The sequence below is a fragment of the Anas platyrhynchos genome, chromosome 2 (assembly GCF_047663525.1).
Source record: "Anas platyrhynchos isolate ZD024472 breed Pekin duck chromosome 2, IASCAAS_PekinDuck_T2T, whole genome shotgun sequence".
NCBI lineage: Eukaryota > Metazoa > Chordata > Aves > Anseriformes > Anatidae > Anas > Anas platyrhynchos.
Genome location: NC_092588.1, coordinates 30,606,092 through 30,627,233, shown reverse-complemented (window position 1 = coordinate 30,627,233; position 21,142 = coordinate 30,606,092). Strand labels below are relative to the sequence as shown.

The window sequence follows — 21,142 nt, the reverse complement described above, 5'->3', positions numbered from 1 at the left end:
CCCACTCCCAGCCTGCTGGCTCCTGGGGCCTTGGAGGGAGCCCTGATGCTGTGCCAGTAGTGTTCAGCAGCAGACACAACACTGGTGCGATACCAGTGCTGTTCTAGCTACACGTGCATAGCACCGCGCTGTATGGGCTGCTGCAGGGAAAGTTATCTCCACATCTCAGTCAGACCCAGTGCAAGTATAAATGTGATTAGTGTGTTCTGCCTGCAGTCCTTCTCACTTCCCTGTTCTTAAAAACAAAACAAAACAACAACAACAAAAACTTCCCGTCTTTTTGTCTTTGCTAAGCAGTCCATATGATTTCTTGGTCATTATACTAACTGGCCTTCTCATCGATAGAAGGCAATTTAATGTGTCCCTTTCCTAAGCATTCTGAGACCTTATGATTCTTTCCCTTTCTTTTGGCTATGCTGTATTCACTTCTGAGAATAAATTTGTCATGAGTTCTGTTGAAGCAAAGAGGTGTAGGAGTACCAACAGCATGGAAAAGTTAGGTGTCTCAGTTTGGTTGCTAGTGACAATTTTGGCCTTAATCCTCTCACCCTCAGTATTGGGAGAGAAAGGGGGGTTTGAAATGTTTAGGGTTCTACTGAAATACCTCCAGCGTTTATACTTACCTCTGATATAATTCCATCAGAGTAGGGACTGAGAGACTAACAGTCAGTATCCTAAAGTCAGAATGAAAATGGCTCTTCCTTATGAGCTGCTAATGATCTGAGTAACTGAGCGTGGTGTTTCAAATATCCTGTTGTAAGTGCACATTTTCAAATGTTCAGAATGTTGAGAGACAATGCTTTTTTGTTCGTTTTGTTTTACTTCTTGTTTTGTTTTGTTTGTTTGTTTTTAATATTCAATATTCCTACGTACTTGTTTTGACTTGGTTGAATTCTAGTGTTTGGTATAAGAAATGAGCTCCTGAAGTATTATTCACTCCCTAATTTTGTGGGGTTTTATGTATGAAGTGAAATCTTCAATTTTTTGCTTAGATTGTTGTAATTCCATATTTTACACAGAGGTAGGAAAGCTTATAAAATTACAATTATAATGTGCGATGTCAAGGATGAATTAGATCGATATTAGTAAGGTGGGCGGTTTAATCAAACACTGCTCCTTTCTGTAGAATCGTGGCACCAATTCATTGTGATGAATATGTGAAGAGACAAGAAACAACTTTGCTGGCTAATGTAACAACCAACCACATGTGATTAAAATACACAGGCATGCAGTTTTCCTCTTGCTCTTTAGGTGGCACTCTTGAACTGCTGTCTGAAACTTGTGACGGGCATCTGAAGCTATTGATGCACTTCTGTTAAAGGTGAAGGCTAAAACAAACTGGGTCTTTCAGGTGATTAGCTTTATAAAGGAAAAATTCTGTAGCTTGTTTTAATATGAAATTCAACTCCAATATTACACTACTAATTTTTATTTTATAGGAACAGAAATGCAACCAGATTATATAAACTTCCTTTTTTGAATACTATTTCTCTTCTTTTTCTCCCCAAGTAAAGGAAGGACTACACTACAACATCATCAGCATAAGCTAGGTTAGCATTAGTGAGACTGAGTTGGTACATGTAGGTCGGGATGGGTCAGCTAAGCTCAGCTGTGAAGAGTTTTCTTTTTCTCCCTGAACAGGGTAACATGTCTGGTTAATAAATATGAATGGAAGTGTGGCATAAGGGTCACACTGTGTCATTTTTGAGTCCTGGAGAGGCAAGTGAGAGCACAAGAGTAATGGGTCTCTATTGCAATCAGTAGGAAAGCCAACATTCACTTGAGTGAATACAGGATTTCATCTTTTTCATGTTGAAGAATAGGGAAAATAAAAGGTAATTCTATGTAAATTGCTGGGCTTATATTCTGACAGTGAGTGATGTTAAAATCCAAAGTTTGATGCATATTTTATAAGAGCACAGAATTTAGCAGCGTGTATTGCATTTTTTAAGGGCTAGGGCAGTTCTTGTGAACTGGCAGAAATAATCTGAACTTCAGGAGGATAGGATGAACCTACCCAATTTTTCCTAAGGCTAAGCAAACAGACAGACTCCACCCCTCCACCCATGTTTTCCATAGCAAAAACACACTCTTTGTGGCCAGCCAGAGATCTTTTGCACATCCTGATTAATTTCTCATCTCTGTACATTTCATATGTGAACAGTAATATTTCTTTTATTGTGGCTTGGAAAATTGTTACTTTTTTTCAGTATGGCAAGTGTACCCTTAGAAATGACTTATTTTATTTTTTCAGATGAATTTTACTATTTGATGTTAAGCCCACTCCCATGACTGGGAGTTATGTCTGTCAGTGGCATACCCAGTACAGATGAAGTGCAATGTGAACTGCTCACCTAACCAGTGCCAATACATTTTAAATTCCACTTATGTTTGCATACAGCATGTACAGCCTTTAAAAACAACATATCTTTAGAGTAGTTCACTTCTTTCAATAAGACTATAACTTACACAGCTTTGTTCAGTGAAATAAAGGTAAATAAATGTTATAGTGGTATTTGCATTTCAGGAGATTCTCTTTTTTTTTCTTTTTTTTTTTTCTGTGTGTGTCTTTAAGTGTGGAAGGGATACTACAGTTCTTCCTTTTGGCAGTCATGACTGCTGCTAAGTTACTGTCTACAGTATTCTACACTGAGGGTGCCCAGAGTTTCCAGATAACGTTGATCATTTAAAGTTCAGAAAGAACTAAGAAAATCATGACAAGTAGGAGTAAGTGTCGTGCAGTGTCAAAAATCTTGGTTCTGCTTCTCAATCCTTGGGAAATATGTATTTCGTCAAACAGGAATTGATTAAACATTTCCGGAGTTAGTTGGTTTGAACAAGAACATCTGTTTGGGAGGAGCAGTGGGAAGAGGAACAGTAGGGGAACTTATCTGATGTCCCACATTGTCTGGGGGCTAAATTGTCAGACTGAAATCTCAGTATTCCCTTCTGGTTTCATAATGAAGGAATATCATTTAGTGTTGTTGAATTTTGTTCCTTATGACGAGGTTTCCTTTGATTCTTTACAGATGTAATATGAATTGCAAGGTTCCCAAGAAATTTCCAAAACCCAAATTACCTTGCAAAATTTATAGGTTCAGTGACTTTTTAATATGATGGTATTGGAGAAGTAGCATGAGAAGCTGTATGATATAAATGTTGGAGGTACACAAGCTCCTTCTTTTTTTTTTTTTTTTTTTTTTAGATATTAAAAGCTATATCAAAAATAGTGAGCTTCCTTGACAGTAATGAGCTGTTTAATTATTTTCCTGGCATTACAGTTTATTAAGGTTATATAACAAGAGTCAGAGAACCCCACAGTGAGTTTAGAAAGTTATTTCTCTTGGTATAAAAGTATAGCTTTTTCATTATTGTTTTTGTTCATTTGTTTTCCTTATAACTTCCCTTGAGTGGTAGAAAACTTGTAGAAAAGCTAATCTTCAGGTGCCCAGACATTTCCATCAACTTTGGTTTGTTTATAGTTCTCTGATATCAGAAAGATCAATAAAAATGCTCAGATTGTTTCATCATGTTTCACTTGGGGCTTATATACTATTTTTTGGCAATAAGAAGAAACATTTTATTACATTACCAAGATGGGAGTGAAGATATGATTTAATTTTTGCAAGTTTACTATATTGACATAATAATGCAAAATTTCACATGAAGTCCTGATCTTCCTCATATAAGCTGTGATTTCTCAAGAGATACAGTTTTTCTTATGATCACATGTGGGAGGGAGAGATAATGTTGTTTTTTGTTTGTTTGTTTGTTTTTGTTTGTTTTTGTTTGTTTGTTTGTCTATTGTGAGTGGGTGTTTTGATAATTAAAACAATTGTTTTTCTTTCAGGTTTTCTCTAGTCTTTTTTTTTTTAATCTCTATAAAAGAGAATGGAAGGCATATTAGTCTCCTTTGGCACAACATTAAGCCTTTACAAAAAAAATAAATATATATATATATTTTTTTTCTTCTTGTTAACCCTAAAGTCCACAAGACTTGTACTTACATGTTTTACTTTCTGCCTGTGGTGCAATTACCTGAAGTAACTAGGAAAATAAAACTAACATTCACATTTTAAAGAAACTGTACAGCATTGAAGAGGCTTTCAGGGTAGGGTGTAGCTGCATTACCTGAGTGTTCCCTAGGCTTCCAACCTTAGATGCTATCACGCTGGGGAAACCTGGTGTGCTGGCTCTAAGGAACAGTACGGAGCATCAAGTGGAGTGGAGACACCACGGCTAGGCTCTGTGACCAGGTGGGGACTCGGTTGTTCTTGTGCACACCGAAACTGATAAGCTGCACTTTTTGCTACTCTGAGCCAAGGGCCTGTCATGTTTTGACAAATGCTGTACCCTGGTGTACTTTTGCTCATTATAATATCATTATAATACCAAAACACACCTCCATCCCAAAAGCTACCCACCTCCAAGGTGCGACCACCCCTTGCTGAGCATGCGCTCTGAATTTCTCGGAGCCTATTACTTTAAAATGGAGACGGGAGAACTTTTTACCAATCATAACTAAGATATGCTTGACTAGAGTCACTCAAGCTCCACCTAAAAGATAGAAAATAATATAAATTGGCCTAAGAGAGAGGGGATGTTAGGGTTGATAGCATGGTCAGGGGAGATAACATCCCGAGGGAATACAACATCCTGAGGACCTCCTGACTCCTGGGACCAGTCCCAGGCTGAGCCTCTCTTCCCCCCCATTGGGACGCCTTTGGGTGAGATTTGAACACTTGGTTATCAATCTTTCTAGAGTCTTTAATCCTCTTAACGCGTTAATTTCTGGGCTGCGCACCTGTGACACCCGTAACACCCATAACACCCGTAACACCTGTAACACCTGTGTCACCTGTATATTTCATGCATGCTAGCTTGCTTTTACAGACAGTCACTATCGCCAGCAATCCAAAGAACCTGTGTACCTGTTGCTGTAATAAATCATACTTGATTGCATTGTTCCTGGCAGTGATAGCTCTCATTAAATGAGACTAGAGTAAGGGTGGTTATACGTTATTGGTGAATCCGTGACCGTGATAGCTCACTGCTCTGAATCCAACCAGCCCCCTAACAGTTAGTGTGTTATTGGTGAATTCTGTGATTGTGATAGTTCAGTACTCTGAATCCTAGCAGGCCCATAACAGTTAATCAGCTACACCCCTTAACGCAACACTGCCATCTTAATAAAGTTGCTGTATGTTGTAAATATGAGCCTCCTTTTCTCGGTGTGATGAATTTGACATTAGAAAAGGTATTCTTAAAACAAAAAAGCCTAAATGTGAGAGTGTTTTGCAGACTGTAAGGAAAACTAGCAACATTTTTTTTATTTGCTTTTTAATATATATTTTGGAGACCTAATACAATTATAAGTCTATGAAATATTCTTCTTTTTAATGTAAGAACACACACGCACCCCATTTGCTTGCTCGATTATTAAAGTCTGATTTGTACCGGGTAAATGTCTTTTTTAGTAAATAGGAATTCTCTGGAAATACAAATATGTAAGTACTTTTTTTTGTTTGTTTGTTTTGGTGATAAGGAGATTGCCAGACTGCTATTTAAGTTATGAGTACCCCTTCATTTATTTTAATAGTAAGATGGACAAGTTAGGCCAACCACTGCAAACTGGAAGAGATCACAGAATCACAGAACTGTAGGAGTTGGAAGGGACCTCGAAAGATCATTGGGTCCAACCCCCCTGCCAAAGCAGGTTCCTTAGAGCAGGCTGCCCAGGTAGGCTTACAGACGGGCCTTGAATATCTCCAGAGAAGGAGACTCCACAACCTCCCTGGGCAGCCTGTTCCAGTGCTCTGTCACCCTCACCATGAAGTTCTTTCGCCTGTTGGTGCAGAACTTCCTGGGCTCCATTTTGTGGCCATTGCCCATTGCCCTGTCCACACAAACCACTGAAAAGAGGTTGGCCAAATCCCTCTGTCTCCCACACCTCAGGTATTTATACACATTGATGAAATCCCCTCTCAGTATATAGATATGCAAAGGTTTTATGACATTGATGAAAAAGCAAACAGTACCATCAAAAGACCAAATGAGTTATTGCCTGGTATTACAAATCTGCTTGGTTTATGCTTTACAGAAACGTCCCTCAAAACCATTTGAATAGCAAAAGTATGACCTTGAAAGATACCTGCTGCCCAGTATGTCTTCAGTATAAATGTTGTGGGAATATAATTAGTATCTCTTAGGTAAACTGCTTCATTGTAGGAATGGAAAGGTGATGAAAACCCCTTTTTCAGATTTGATTTCTTCTGTCACTGAATCTAGACTAAGAGTAATATACTCTGTAAACCTGAGATGAAAATGAAGTTATATGATGCAGAGCTGAAGTAAACATTTAAGCCTGTAGAACAACTGATAAATGTACAAATATTTGCCTTACAGGGAAGTGTTTTATGACAAAGGGAATTTATTGTGCTTTTAAAGTCAAATATTTACTTCCCGTCCTTTTGTAAGATAGCTATGATAGTCCAAGAATGTAAGTAAGACAGGCTTTATGATGGAAGATTAAAATCAAAACTGCTTTGAAAGAAAAGGTGTTCCAGTCTTTTAAAAAGGTAATAGTTGCATTGTAGTTAACACTTCCATGTAATTTGGAAGGTGCCAAATTCAAATGGGCTGATTCTTCATAAATAATACCTCAAAATATACTGCAGAAGTATAATTAGGAATAATTACTAGAATAAATCGTATAAATTCCAATTATATAGCCCATATTTGGAATACAGTGGTTTAAGAGACAGAAACATGTCTAAATCTTGTAATGCTGTGGTAGTGCTGTAACCAAAGCCAAGATACTTTGTAGACAAGGCGAGAATGTTTGAACTTGGATTCCTATTTTAAGCAAAAGGAATAAAGGAGAATGGGTAGCTTTTTAGAGAGAGTTTTTGTGTGTGTGTGTTCCTTGTCATAGTTGGTTAGTCATGAATCCTGTCTGTGTACCCTCAAAAATATGTCAATTTTTCATATTATAATTCATTACTAAGATGTTGAAAATTCTGGTTGGTGAGTTCCTAAACGTGCTTACAAGTATCCCTTGTCTGTAGAGCAGGGACTTGACTCTTCTTCTTGACAGAATTTCTTTAGGAGTATATGCCTTTAATCTGCTATTCACATCCTCACTGTTTATGTTGTACTTACTCAAAGGACCACTGGAATTGTGGATTGAACATGTCTTCCTTGAAGGATGTTGTTCAGCATATTACGTGCCGACAGCACTGGACAAATGCGAATAGCTACTAGCCATTGTTAAATTCAGCATAGCCATGCAGATGGTGACAGTTTATAGTAGAGGTTCTTGGACTTTGGTATGCATGCCGTTAGTCATTGGAGACATACTTAGGATTTTGCACTGAAGTATCAGCAGTTGTGAGTGATGGTGATAGCTATCAAGAATATCTAAAAATGCTTTGTCTAAGAAGCAAACTTGATATGTCGATATTTCATTGCAAAATACAACCAAATTGCAAGTGTGTGAATGGCAAAGTTAAGCATCTCATACAAAATTGTTTAAGCTTTCAATTTTGCATGCAGTAGCAATTCAACTAGATGTATAACATAAGTTGCTTAGCAAGAGAGGTCACCTTCGGTCTTAATTCTTCTGAAATTGCGACAGGATAATAAATGTCTGTAAAGGTATGTCAGAACTTTAAGGATTAAAGATAGCATTGTGACAGCTTCACCTGCTGTCAGGCTCCATCACTATTTCTCATCATACAACTTTGAACAGGTGTGTATATATATATATATATGTTATATATAATTACATATGTATACAATTATACACATGTATATATAATACATTATATGATATATAGAATACATAATTATGTATGTAGTTTTGTATTTATACCTACTGGACAAATGGATAGAAATAGCAGAAGTTGGACAGACTGGGAGACCAAGCTATAGTGGCAGAAATGGAGATAATCAAGAATGTCTGGCAATGTTGGAAGACATCTGTCTCCATAGATCAGATTGCAAATTATGGATCCAGTTTCAAGATTTATAATAAAATATACACTAAACCTGATTCTAATTCTAGTGTCCAGATCTGGGGTGCATAAAGTTGTAGACAGTGGCAGCTTTCTACTATTGATTTACTTGTTGAAATAGCAAAAATCATTGCAGTTAACTATAATACTAACGTTAAGAGTCTATTGCAGTCTGAAAATAGGTCTTTTCTTTTTTTTTTTTTCCTGCATTTTTAGAAAGAAAAATATATCTGTGAATAAGCAAACCTATTTTTAAGTATTTAGGAGTTAGGATGCCCTGTTTAACCTTAGTAAAGTTCAAAGTTTTCTTGTGACTACCTTGCTCAACAGACAGGATAGACAGTGCACTTTCAATGTGTTGTTTTTTTTTGTTTGTTTGTTTTTTGTTTTTTTTACTTTTTCCTGGTTTTACTGGTAACCTATGTGTCATATTATACATTCAAATCATATTCTTAAGACATTGATTTTGGGGAAACTTCTCGAATATACATATATTATTAAAGTATCAGTTGACTTTTTTTAGAGACCCTTTTTTAGTAGGGTAAGGGTATATTATTATACATATTTTAAAGAAGTGAACAGCTGAAATACGGGAAAGAGAAGTGGACTATTTTTCACGTCAATTTCTTTCAAATATCTAGGACTTTTTTAAAAAAATATTCCTTGCATTATGTAGGAAATGATTGATTCAAGGTGTATCCTGAACAGATTTCAATTTAAGATATTAATGCTCTCAGTTTTGAAGAAGTAGTGTTCCTAATTCCTAGTTCCAAATTCGGAAATCCGGAGAAAACTGTGATTCATTAATAGGTTAGAAAAGTTTGGTTTAAATTATTTGGAATTGTCTAAGCAGGAATTGGGACATAATTCTGGTCTACATTGTTTGATCATCACTGATTCATGAGATCTACCATTTCTGTGTCTGCAGTTAAGTTTTTATACATTTTTATACATTTTTTTAGCTTCCATAACAAATAAAGTAAAAGTCCATTATATTTTTCTGCACTATTGAGCTTTAATGAATTTTACCAGTATTTAAAGCACGGTCTGCCTCCAATCTAAAATGAGATGGAGGAAATAATGCATGATAGTTTTTTTAGTGTCTGTAGTGTTGTGTGTCCTTGTAACATCATAATGTAAGTTACACTTAGAACTTTTATCATGTAATTCTGTAGCTTCTGAAAAACTGACATGACTTCTGATGTTATATCAGAATTAAAACCTATGTAGTGCTTTTCAGTCTACACAATGTTTTAAGTAAAATCATCTTTAGTATCTCTTTGCCAGGTAAGAGGACTCAAAAGAGAACTGAAGGAGAAAGTTAGTGTTCTGCCCAGTGAGACAGAATTTTTGGTAGTTCCACTTTACCCGTTGAAAGTAAAAGCCATTCTTGTTAAACTTGAATACGTTTTCTAAATACAATTTTCACTTGATTTATTCTTAAATTTAGTTCCCGGTTTCTGTTTTTATTCTTAATCATTTGATCACTTTTCCACTGAAGTGTTTAAGTGACTGGTTCTTAGTGGAAGGAACTGAAAAACCATCCTTAGCTTATATTCACAACATGAAGGAAAATGGGCTTTTTGAAATGAATCGTTTCAAATTCAGGAGTTACAACACTGATCATCAGTTGTGTCATTGCTGTATTTGAAGTTATTGGAACTGAATAATTTTCTTTATATTTTGAAAAGCAAGCCAAGAATAAGCTGTTTATAGTTTTGAAAGGAGCAGTTAGGTTCATCTGGAAAAAATCACTATTGGGGTTTTTGTTGCTGATTGGGCTCTTGGTGACTAACTTTTTGTGAGATCTTGTTCTAATATTTCGTAATGTCCATGAGATTGTCCCAGCTTAAATTTCATTATGCATCAGCGTTCAAGAATGTGAACAGAAAAACTTGGTGGTCAGGCACAAGACGTCATAGTCATTCTGATGCCTTGCCAAACAATAAGAAATCCTGGTGAATGGTAATTCTCTTGAGCAATGAAGAAAAATTCTGTCCTTGATCACTGATGATAAAAGAATGTCCCTTCCTATCTTTTTTCCTTGTACTTCTGAGATTTTGCAGGGGATTCTGATGTTCTTACCACTGACCAGAAAAAGCAGTAAAATGTTCTGCGTGTTTAGGACGTGCTATTAATTGCGTAATGACTTATATGAGTCTTGAGGAAGGTAGCTTTCACAGCTCTGTGGTTGTACTATTGAAGCCAACTTTGAAACACTGTGGCAAGCTAGAAAAAAACTAGGCCCTAATGTCCAGCTGGACAGACCTTCCTTCCCCTCCTTTCCCCCTCCCATACATATGCTTTGGAGAAAGAAGGTCTGCCAAGCTGAGAATTATGCGTCCTATGTCAAGTCTGTGGCTATTAAGAAAATGTTACTTGTTTTATATTTGTCACAAAATATTGGAAATATGGTATCTTCTGTAAATTCTTTTTCGCATTGCATTCAGTTACCCTGTATTTTTCTGAAAGCCCTGACAACACTATAAAGTGACTTATAGTCTGTCAAAGAAGACCTTAGAATATACTAAATGATCAATAGTGCGGGTTCTACCTGTATTTTGGTGTGATAACAAGTGAAACAGGAAGGGACTGGCTGTGCAATTTAGCTTGGCAGTGTAAGATTTGAATCATATTTAGTCCAATGTAGGCAAGTTCATGGCAAAGCTTTTCTGTATTTTAGGAAGTAAGTTGTATTATTCATTGTATTATTGATTGTTGTGGATTGTTAAATTAATTTTTGTATATAAATTAAAAATGCCTTTCCTTGTGTAAATTTGTGTTTATATAACTAATTGGATATTTATTCTGTTTTAGAGGTGTAACAAAAGCACGGACAACCCCTCCTAGTGTGGCAAGAACCATGAGCACGGGTGCTCTATCAAACAAAAGAAAAACAAGTAATTCAGACAGTTACTCAAGGTAGCTTTTTTTTGCTTTTTTTTTTTTTTTTTTTTTTTTTTTTTGCCAGCAGTAGAATCTTCATTTAAGGGGAGTACTCACTGGAGAATAAGTAGGGGAAAATGCTGTTCTCTGCAGTTAATGGATAATTCATGGTCAATTTTACCTGTCCCGTTTTAGATGCTGAGAATGTATTTTCCTTGTTTGCCATCTAGTAGAATATCACTCTCAGATAAGATGGGCACAGAAGACTTTTAGAAATGTCAAAAACCTCTTAGTCATTGACAAATTGGATGAATGATCATTCAAATGGCCAGTGGTTCACTTGAAGTTAAATGAAATCTTTTAAAGAGCAGGGGGAAAATTATATTTCTCTTTTAGGCTATTTGCCTTTCCTGTTTTGACAAGCTAATTTTTATGTTTCCAGATTATCTGGTTAACCTAACTAATGACTCAAACACTTAATTGTGCTCCTAAAAATTGGGGAATCTGGGTAAACTTACAAGGTCGTGGTAAAGGGCAAATAAATGCAAAGTGTAAGCATGAAAATGACAATAACAATAGCAGTAATTCCCTAAAAGGGTTTAAATAGTTTTGCATCAAGTTATACTGAACTCAGTTACAGTGGATGTTTTTTATCTTTTTTTTTTTTTTTCAGGCCTGATGGTAAAATAGGGTATGACAGTGGAGACTTCTCAGTCAATGGAGCAAGTTCAAAAAGCAGTGAAGGAAATTCACCCGTACAGTTATCTAAATTCTGCCATGAATGTGGAACAAGGTATCCAGTGGAATGGGCGAAGTTTTGCTGTGAGTGTGGAATTCGAAGAATGGTTGTGTGAACACATACTTAACAACAAAGAGAAAAAGAGAAATTGGAAGCATCTGCAATGTACTGCTGCATGGAAAGCTAGAGCACTCCTTCCAGTTAGACTTCATGCTGCAAACGTGTTGAAACATCATATTGTAATTTTCTGAGTGCAATCTTCCGGTTACATAGTAATTTATATATAAATATATATACTGTATATAAAAATAGCAGGTACCTTAAACTGTGCCATTCATGGAAATATTCTTTAATCTCTGCTGGAAATATTTTAAAGTATAAAAACATGTTAAGTAACTTAGGTAGTGGAAGTGGTTCAGTGTTACTTTTCTTATATAATCCTACTAGATAAGGCATTATTTAAATCACTTATGTAGGTTAACTCACCCATAGGGAACTAACAATGAAAAACTTCTGTGTCAAAAGTTTCTTTGTGGAGGCATTTCCTTCATATGTAATACTAAGTACATGTTATCTATGTTCTAAATGAAAACAACATAAACAACTCCCTAGAAATTTCTGGTTAAAAGTGCAAAAAGACAGGTCCCTTCAAACTATTTAAACTATTACTTCACAGTAATATCCTAAGTGGACTTTACAGTTACTTCCAATGATTTTTTTTAACTATTCAAAGAGGAAAGTCTGAAAATTCCATTCACATATAAGAAAAACAAAATTTGTGCAGCTTTCCCCATTCTGTTTTTGAATTAGAACTTGTTAATATTTTTATGTATTTATAAGAAGAAATATGATATCCTCATTTTCATCAGTTCCTTTTGTTCTGAAATAGTTGTCTTTGTCTTCCTGTGTTCTTCACCGTGACTAGCATGTGTAAAAGCTCTTTGCTTATGTCTTTAAAGGTTTCCAAAAGCCCTACTCTTTTTTTCTTCCCTTGTAGTTACTGTACCTAAGTGTTGAACTTGTTTTAAAAACAACCTTCTTGACGTATCCAATACAAAAAGAGATCCATAAAATGTATGCTATTAGAAGAGTAGAAATTAATATAAGTAGCAACTGCTTTTATACTTATCCCTGTGCAAACAGCAGGTCCCATATTTCTGGAGTTAACACATGATACCTTTTTTCTCTTCAATTCTGTATATTCACGGGCTCTGAAATCAGCCTCTTAAAGTTAGTAGCAGACTTCACATCAGTTCATTGGTTAGAAGAGTCAGGCCCTGGAAGCTGTTTTTTTCATTCTTTTAAAATAAATGACACAATCTATTAAAGCCATTCACAAGCTGAATCACTTAACTTGTATCTGAATGTAGTAATTTGTTTTGTGAAGCTTTATTTTGAAATACTGACATCATCTTAGCTATGCGTGGAAGAACAATCTGAAAGACCTTAACTGTGCCTTTCCCACAATACACTCTTTTTGTCAGAAATGGTTACTTTGAGCTCACCGTTAGAATTGATTTTTATACTTTCTTTGTAGTTTTTGCAAAATCTGCTGCATTGTTGCATTATAGCAACTTGAATGTTGTTTGCATTTTCAAAACTTGTGATTACTGTCAATGGGGCCTATTATGGAGAAAACATGATTTAAGACATGCATCTCCAAAACAGGTTCTAGTCCTGGAGGATAGGAGATTTAAGAGGCTTGATGTAGTCATCATGCAGGCCGTAAACTATTGATATTTCAGAACTATTTCCATGGAAATAATATAATTCATACAATATGAATTATATGAAATTGTCTTATACTTTTTATACAAAATTATTTCTAGAAATTATCTTTTCATTCAATGTAGTCTTGTATTATTGTAATTTACAGAAGTTGGCGGCTGAGCATGATAGGATGGATGGCTGTTAATGAGAGACCTGACAAATCCTAGCCAGTTTATATTTTGCATAATTTAGGTTCTAGGATCCTTTTTGGCACATTCATATTTGTACTTGGAAAAATTACAATCCTGCATCTTTAGCATAGATAAGTTTGCTTTAGAAAATTTGTCCTGGACTTGGGCCATGGAGGTCTGGAGGTCTGCAGACTGAATTACTGGAAGCTGTAAGCGTCCATCAGAAAAGATAGAAATCTAGCATAGGTTTGAATTCATCAAAGAATCATTACCTTTATCTGACTTGATGAATTTCCAGTTTGTTTCTGCTGGAAAAAAAAGCTTTTCACCCTTTACTGAAAATGCATTCTACAAGAGAAATTTTTTAAGGAAATATATATTACAGGTTTTTGAGAATTGATGGAATGGTTGAAAAATAATATTGACCATTTAGGTTTCCTAATTTTAAACCAATTCACATACAACAATTATAATTTTTGCCTTTTGAGCTTTGTGTAACTCTTTGCTTCCAACGTAGCATTTAGGAAATTACTTGAGTGACATATTTATATTTTTTTATGCTTCTATGATTTATGGCAAGAACTAGACAGGCGATTAACCTCAACTGAAGGAAAAACTTTAAAAAGATTTCCTGAACTTTTAATTTGGCTTTACAGAAAGATCTACTGAAGTGTAAATGACTGTTGATAGTAACACTTGGTAATGTGTATGCAATAGAATCTACAGTAAAGATAAGCAGAGAATGAAAATATAATTGACTATGCAGTTTTTTACTGTATAGTGAGACTACCAGAAAGCTGGCATATTTCTACTTTCAACTGGTTTTGTCACTGAATGTCAGGTGTTGTTAACAACAGTAGGGTGTATTACACACATTATCGGAATAGATCACAGTTATTCCATCTAAATATTTATTTGCCAGTAGATTTGTTTTAATAATGCCCTGCAGAACTGCATATGGAAAATAAACTGATTATAGCATTTAAGGAAAATATAAACAGGTAAGGGAGACAGTAAAGACTACGAATTTTGAATCTTTAGGTATATTACATTTGTGAAGAAATTCCTGAATTCAATTTATTAACAAGACCTAGGTCCAAAACATCGTGCCCTCCTCCTCCCACTGCCCTTATGCCTTGCTTTTTCATGAGAGGAAAAATCATGAATACAGATGCTGAAAGGGTAGTGTTCCAGAATGCCTCAAAAATCAAAATTTTGATAATTGTTAAGATAGAACACCTAGATGAACTATATAGCCCTGATGCACTTCACTGAGGAGTCTAAACTTAGCTAGTGTCATCTTCTGGATGCCTTGTTGAAAGATATTTAACTTAAAAGCCTAAATTCCTTAGATTTAATGTGTAAATCTATGATGATAGTATTGCTTCATTTACCATCTGTCTTTCCAGTTGTGTGTTTGTGTGTATGCACATGTATTTTGTGAGAACTCTTGTTATACAAACAAAAAGTGGTTTCACTAAAGCAGAGTTAATACAAAACTGTACTGAATGCTACTAGGGGATTGTGAAGCCCCAAACAGCTGACTGATGTACTTGCTGTATACTGAAAGTAAAATTTATTAACATGATTTTAATGTTACCTACTATCAGTGTCTGATCATGTCAGACTTTCTTTTACTGTTTGCCACTGTATCTTCCTAAATTGCTTGCTAAGAGTCTTTCAATCAACAAAGAAGAAAACAATAGGGAGGGGAAGGGAATAAGGAAGAAAAAAAAAAAAAAAAAAAAAGAAAAAGAAAAATGTCAGTGGTAAAAAAGCAAGAAGGCTGTTGCTGTGGTCCTGGCTGACTGTGTTTGCATTCCTATTTTGCTTTTGCGAATACATGATTTACTAGGGCAGTCTACATAACAGAAAGGAGTGTAGGAGCACTGGGCCTGTAGTGATGCAAGTGCAATGGAAATATACTAGTGTCAAAGGTGAAAGCAGCGTAGTAGAAGGCCTAGGATTTATATAATGTACCTTTCAGAAGTTTATGTATAATACTGTTTCCAGGTCTAAAACAATCTAAGGTATTTCTAACTGCACAGCAACATAAATGTATGGTTATGCAGATAGTTAGACTCTTAGTCTCCCACACCACTACAGGAAAGTGGGCAGCAGGAGGAGGAGCAAACTTTAGCATCATTTCAGCTTATACCTATGAAGTGAACGTCTAGGCAGAATTTTTCAAATTTGCCAAAGAGACTTGAAGAGCCATTAGCCTCCCACAGGTGGATTTGAAAAGCTTGACCTGAGGGATTCCTTGGCCTGGGAGGCAGCCTGGAAGCCTGGGGAGCTCTCCATGGTGCTCTTAACACTGACCCTCAGGTAGCAAGGTACACAGGCTAGGAACTCCAAAATGTATTTTAAGACCTGAGCTAATCTTCACCCATCATTGAAGTTTTGTCATCTGGGTCAGACTAGCTCTTACTTCACCATTGCAACTAAGAGTTAGTGTCTGAACTGCAGCATGTGAAAAGAACAGTTCCATGATGCACGCTTATCAAAGTCAGCAAGAGGAGGTATGATTGCAGTACTTTAAACACTAAGGATCAAGGATATAGCAGTGCACCTTGATGTAGGCTATGTAAGTAGTTTGAGTATAAAATGAAATGGCATTGTCAACATATTATAAAGTTCTCAAGAACTGCTGGTTTCCATCACATGACTTTTGCATCTGTGCAATGAACAAATCTTTTTTATATCTTGACAGAAATTTGTGTTTTGTGAAAGTACTTGTTACAACTTTATTTTTTTTTTTCAGTATGACTAAGCTATAGGTAATCATATGGATTGTATGAGACAGTGGAATTTCCATCTTTGAAATTGTTTTTGGTGACTTTGGTGAAAATATTTATATTGCCTTGGAATAAGTACAGCTCATTCCAACTTGTGATTTTTTTTTTCTAAGTTGCTGAGTAAGGTTTGAGTTACCTAGTTGTGTTGTTGGAAGAAATGGTAAGTAAAAGATTCTTAGCTATATTCAGCAGTTATTTGGTCCTTGCTTTCCTTCCACTATTCACAAGATAAGGGATTAATCTTGCATATTAATGTGAATTTTTATTTTCTTTTTGTATATGTATTGTTCAGGATACCCATTTTCTGGAGGATCCTATTTAGCCCCATTTCATGTTTCCAGAAAACAACCTATTCATATATTCTTTTAAATAGCTAGTACTTTTTCACAAAAGTAATCAATAGGGAAATCAGTTTTATCCAATACGAACAGTAGCTTTTGCGACAGTAAATCAAATATTCAGGTTGATATTGTTGAATAGTGAACTTAAGGTCTAAATGCAAGTGCATGGTTTTTCATTGTTCTATATTTGTATTTGGATTTCTGGCAGAAGTGCAGATGGATTTGGGTCTGATCTTGTAAAGTGTTAAGTATTCCATGTCTGTTACAATACTTACTTTATATAATTGCTGTAACTCTCTAGGTGTTCATCCTTCTTATGATACTTAGTATATATCTTTAGAAGTTTATTTATTGATATTCTATGTTTTTAAATGAAGTGTTCATTCATGTATTTGAGGTGATTAATTTTGTCAGCATTGCATTTATTATGTTTGCCTTGTCCTTAGGTACACTGAATATTTGTGTTTGTGACCATCTAGTGTTTCTTTTCTTTTTTCTTTTTTTTTTTTTTCCAGAACACCTGGGTTTCCACCTTATTTGATATATTATTTTAAACCACCAGTTCTGTTTTAATAAATGTAAATCACTACCTGATGCTAATTTGCCACTTGTTAACAATAAAGGAAATATGCCAATAAAACTTCTGGAAATCCATGCATTTTTTGTAGCCAAATGTGAAATTGTCTTTAAAAAATAAAATAGGGATAGGTAAAATCATTTTAACCTTATAAATATTGTCATGTCTTTGGTCTCAGGGAAACCATACCTAATGGGGGAACCCATCGAAAGTCTACTCCTAGTGGTTTGTAGAGAACCACCTAGTTATCCATATCAAAGGTTAGGGTTTGTTTTTTGTTTTTTGTTTTTTCATTGACTTGCAAGGTGAGATCTGTATTGCTTGGTCACCTTGAAAAATAACCTGTATCAGATATTTAAGTTAGTAAGAGCTGCTCATGTAAATTTAATTCTGTTATCCCTTTCCCAACTATATGGAGTGCTTAATTAATATAGAGCTTATCACTGTGATAACCTGTGGTAAGTCAATGTTTTGTTTATTTATTATTATTATTTTTTTTAATTAGGCTGGAAGGTATAACCTGTAACTAAACCTGATCTAGGTTAGTTCTGCTTTGTGAGGACCAAAGATTTTGCCCAAAGATGAGCCAGCGGGGAAGACCAGCCTGGCTCAACAGAGAACTGTGGCTTGAGCTTAGGAGAAAAAAGAGGGTTTATAATCTTTGGAAAAGTGGGCAGGCCACTAGGGAGGACTATAAGGATGTAGCAAGGCTGTGCAGGGACAAGATTAGGAAGGCCAAAGCTCATCTGGAGCTCAATCTGGCTACTGCCGTTAAAGATAACAAAAAACGCTTTTATAAATACATCAACACAAAAAGGAGGACAAAGGAGAATCTCCATCCTTTACTGGATGCGGGGGGAAACTTAGTTACAAGAGATGAGGAAAAGGCGGAGGTGCTCAATGCCTTCTTTGCCTCAGTCTTTAGCGGCAATACCGGTTGTTCTCTGGATACCCAGTACCCTGAGCTGGTGGAAGGGGATGGGGAGCAGGATGTGACCCTCACCATCCACGAAGAACTGGTTGGTGACCTGCTACGGCACTTGGATGTGCACAAATCGATGGGGCCGGATGGGATCCACCCAAGGGTACTGAGAGAACTGGCAGAGCAGCTGGCCAAGCCCCTATCCATCATTTATCAGCAGTCCTGGCTATCGGGGGAGGTCCCAGCTGACTGGCGGCTAGCGAATGTGACGCCCATCTACAAGAAGGGCCGGAGGGCTGACCCGGGGAACTACAGGCCGGTCAGTTTGACCTCAGTACCAGGGAAGCTCATGGAGCAGATCCTCTTGGGAGTCATCATGTGGCACTTGAAGGGCAAGCAGGCGATCAGGCCCAGTCAGCATGGGTTTATGGAAGGCAGGTCCTGCTTGACGAACCTGATCTCCTTCTATGACAAAGTGACGCGCTGGGTGGACGAGGGAAAGGCTGTGGATGTGGTCTACCTTGACTTCAGCAAGGCTTTTGACACCGTCTCCCACAGCATTCTCCTCAAGAAACTGGCTGCTCTTGGCTTGGACTGGCGCATGCTTTGTTGGGTTAGAAACTGGCTGGATAGCCGGGCCCAAAGAGTTGTGGTAAATGGAGTCAAGTCCAGTTGGAGGCCAGTCACTAGTGGCATCCCCCAGGGATCGGTGCTGGGGCCGGTCCTCTTTAACATCTTCATCAATGATCTGGACAAGGGCATTGAGTGCACCCTCAGTAAGTTTGCAGATGACACCAAGTTAGGTGCGTGTGTCGATCTGCTTGAGGGTAGGAAGGCTCTGCAGGAGGATCTGGATAGGCTGCACCGATGGGCTGAGGTCAACTGCATGAGGTTCAACAAGGCCAAGTGCCGGGTCCTGCACCTGGGGTGCAATAACCCCAAGCAGAGCTACAGGCTGGGAGATGAGTGGTTGGAGAGCTGCCAGGCAGAGAAGGACCTGGGAGTGATGGTAGTCGGCTGAATATGAGCCAGCAGTGTGCTCAGGTGGCCAAGAAGGCCAACGGCATCCTGGCTTGTATCAGAAACAGTGTGACCAGCAGGGCTAGGGAGGTGATCGTCCCCCTGTACTCGGCTCTGGTGAGGCCGCACCTCGAGTATTGTGTTCAGTTTTGGGCCCCTCGCTACAAGAAGGACATCGAGGTGCTTGAGTGGGTCCAAAGAAGCGGGCCTGGAGAACAAGTCCTACGAGGAGCGGCTGAAGGAGCTGGGCTTGTTCAGCCTAGAGAAGAGGAGGCTCAGGGGCGACCTTATCGCTCTCTACAGATACCTTAAAGGAGGCTGTAGCGAGGTGGGGGTTGGCCTGTTCTCCCACGTGCCTGGTGACAGGACGAGGGGGAATGGGCTAAAGTTGCGCCAGGGGAGTTTTAGGTTAGATGTTAGGAAGAACTTCTTTACTGAAGGGGTTGTTAGGCACTGGAACAGGCTGCCCAGGGAGGTGGTGGAGTCACCATCCCTGGAAGTCTTTAAAAGACGTTTAGATGTAGAGCTTAGGGATATGGTTTAGTGGGGACTGTTAGTGTTAGGTCAGAGGTTGGACTTGATGATCTTGAGGTCTCTTCCAACCTAGAAATTCTGTGATTCTGTGATTCTGTGATTCTGTGACCAATCACTGCTTTGTTCATGAAATGATTAAGAAGGGAAAAAAAAAAGAAGAAGTTATATTTTTCCTGTAAAGTTCACTTATGTGACCAGAAATTGTAATAAGGACTTGGGTTCCTCATTTTTTGGCTAAATAGGGCTGAGTAGAGACCAGTTCCTCTTTTCTATCATCTTTTTGGGGGTAAGTTCCTCCTGATGTCTCTTTTGTTTACTTTACCACACCCTCTTCAGAGGAAAACAGATGTATTTTCCATTAATTTTGGATAAAACTCATGTGCCAAAAGGCTACAAAATCTTGTCACTGCTGAGATTCCATGATATCCAGCCACCAAGTTTGCTTCCAAGTTTTAGTTTATCATGAACTATCCCAGTCAGATAGCAGGAGGAGAAAAAAAGAAAAAAAGAAAAAAAAAAAAAAGGAAAAAAAAAAAAGGAAGAACCAAGCAGATGCTTCATGAATCCTATCATAAAGCCACCATCTCTGTTGCTCAGCACAAAGCTACAAAGCTGAAGAGGTGAAACTGGAAGGAAAATTAAAATCAGCCAGCAGTGACCTGTAGCTGAGGAACTTCAGCAGTTTAATAGTGTAAAGTAAGATGTCAAACCAGTGACCTGCCTTGATCTATTTCCTAAACACCAGAAATTCTTCTCAGCAGAGCACCTAACTTGCTGTTAGAAATTATTCAAATGTGCAACATATATTGAATAATTAACCCCACATGGGTTTATCTGCTCAATTCACAGTCCCTCGTAACGTCAGTGCTAAAATTATTTTCACCAATTTTAATACCTGTTTTCCCTTGCTTCCTTCGCTACCTTCCCATAAATTCCATCAATTTCTAAATTGTATGTGTGACCTACTCATATTCCTTTTTTACAATGTCATAATTTTAAAACAAACTAACAAAAAGATGGTAAAAAATGAAAGGGAGGTAGGAGTGGTGGTGATACCTTGCAAGGTCCCTTAGCCCATTTCCTGCAAAGCAGTTTGGTTTTGCCACATTCCTAATTTCAGTGGAAGCTGGGGAAGGTTCTCAATTAGAAGGAACAAATCAAAGAGCACAAATCACTGGGTTTAGCAGTTAGTCTTTACATAAAAGTGATGACTCAAGAAACTTGGCAGGAAGAATCAGGCAGGCAAGATATTTATTAAGAGAAGCAATTGGGAAAACCACAGTTTCATAACCACTCAATTCAAATTTCTGTTCTGGATCTCTCTCTGTGCAGTCTTTCCTCAAAATAGGCCAGAAACTGATTGGCCTCAAGATTTGAGTTGTGAGCTGCTGCCTAAGTCATTTAACCCA

The 21,142-nt window shown here is 37.2% G+C and overlaps 1 protein-coding gene across 1 annotated transcript in view; it reads left to right on the top strand.

The window, feature by feature from the left end:
* ZC2HC1A (zinc finger C2HC-type containing 1A) overlaps positions 1-17,338 on the top strand; it is a 40,430-nt gene extending 23,092 nt beyond the window's left edge. Inside the window, exons 8-9 of the mRNA XM_027452382.3 lie at positions 10,833-10,937; positions 11,575-17,338. Of these exons, the coding sequence (XP_027308183.1) occupies positions 10,833-10,937; positions 11,575-11,755 (286 nt within the window). The 3' untranslated portion in view covers positions 11,756-17,338. The remainder of the gene's footprint in view (positions 1-10,832; positions 10,938-11,574) is intronic.
* The last annotated feature ends 3,804 nt before the right edge of the window (positions 17,339-21,142 follow it).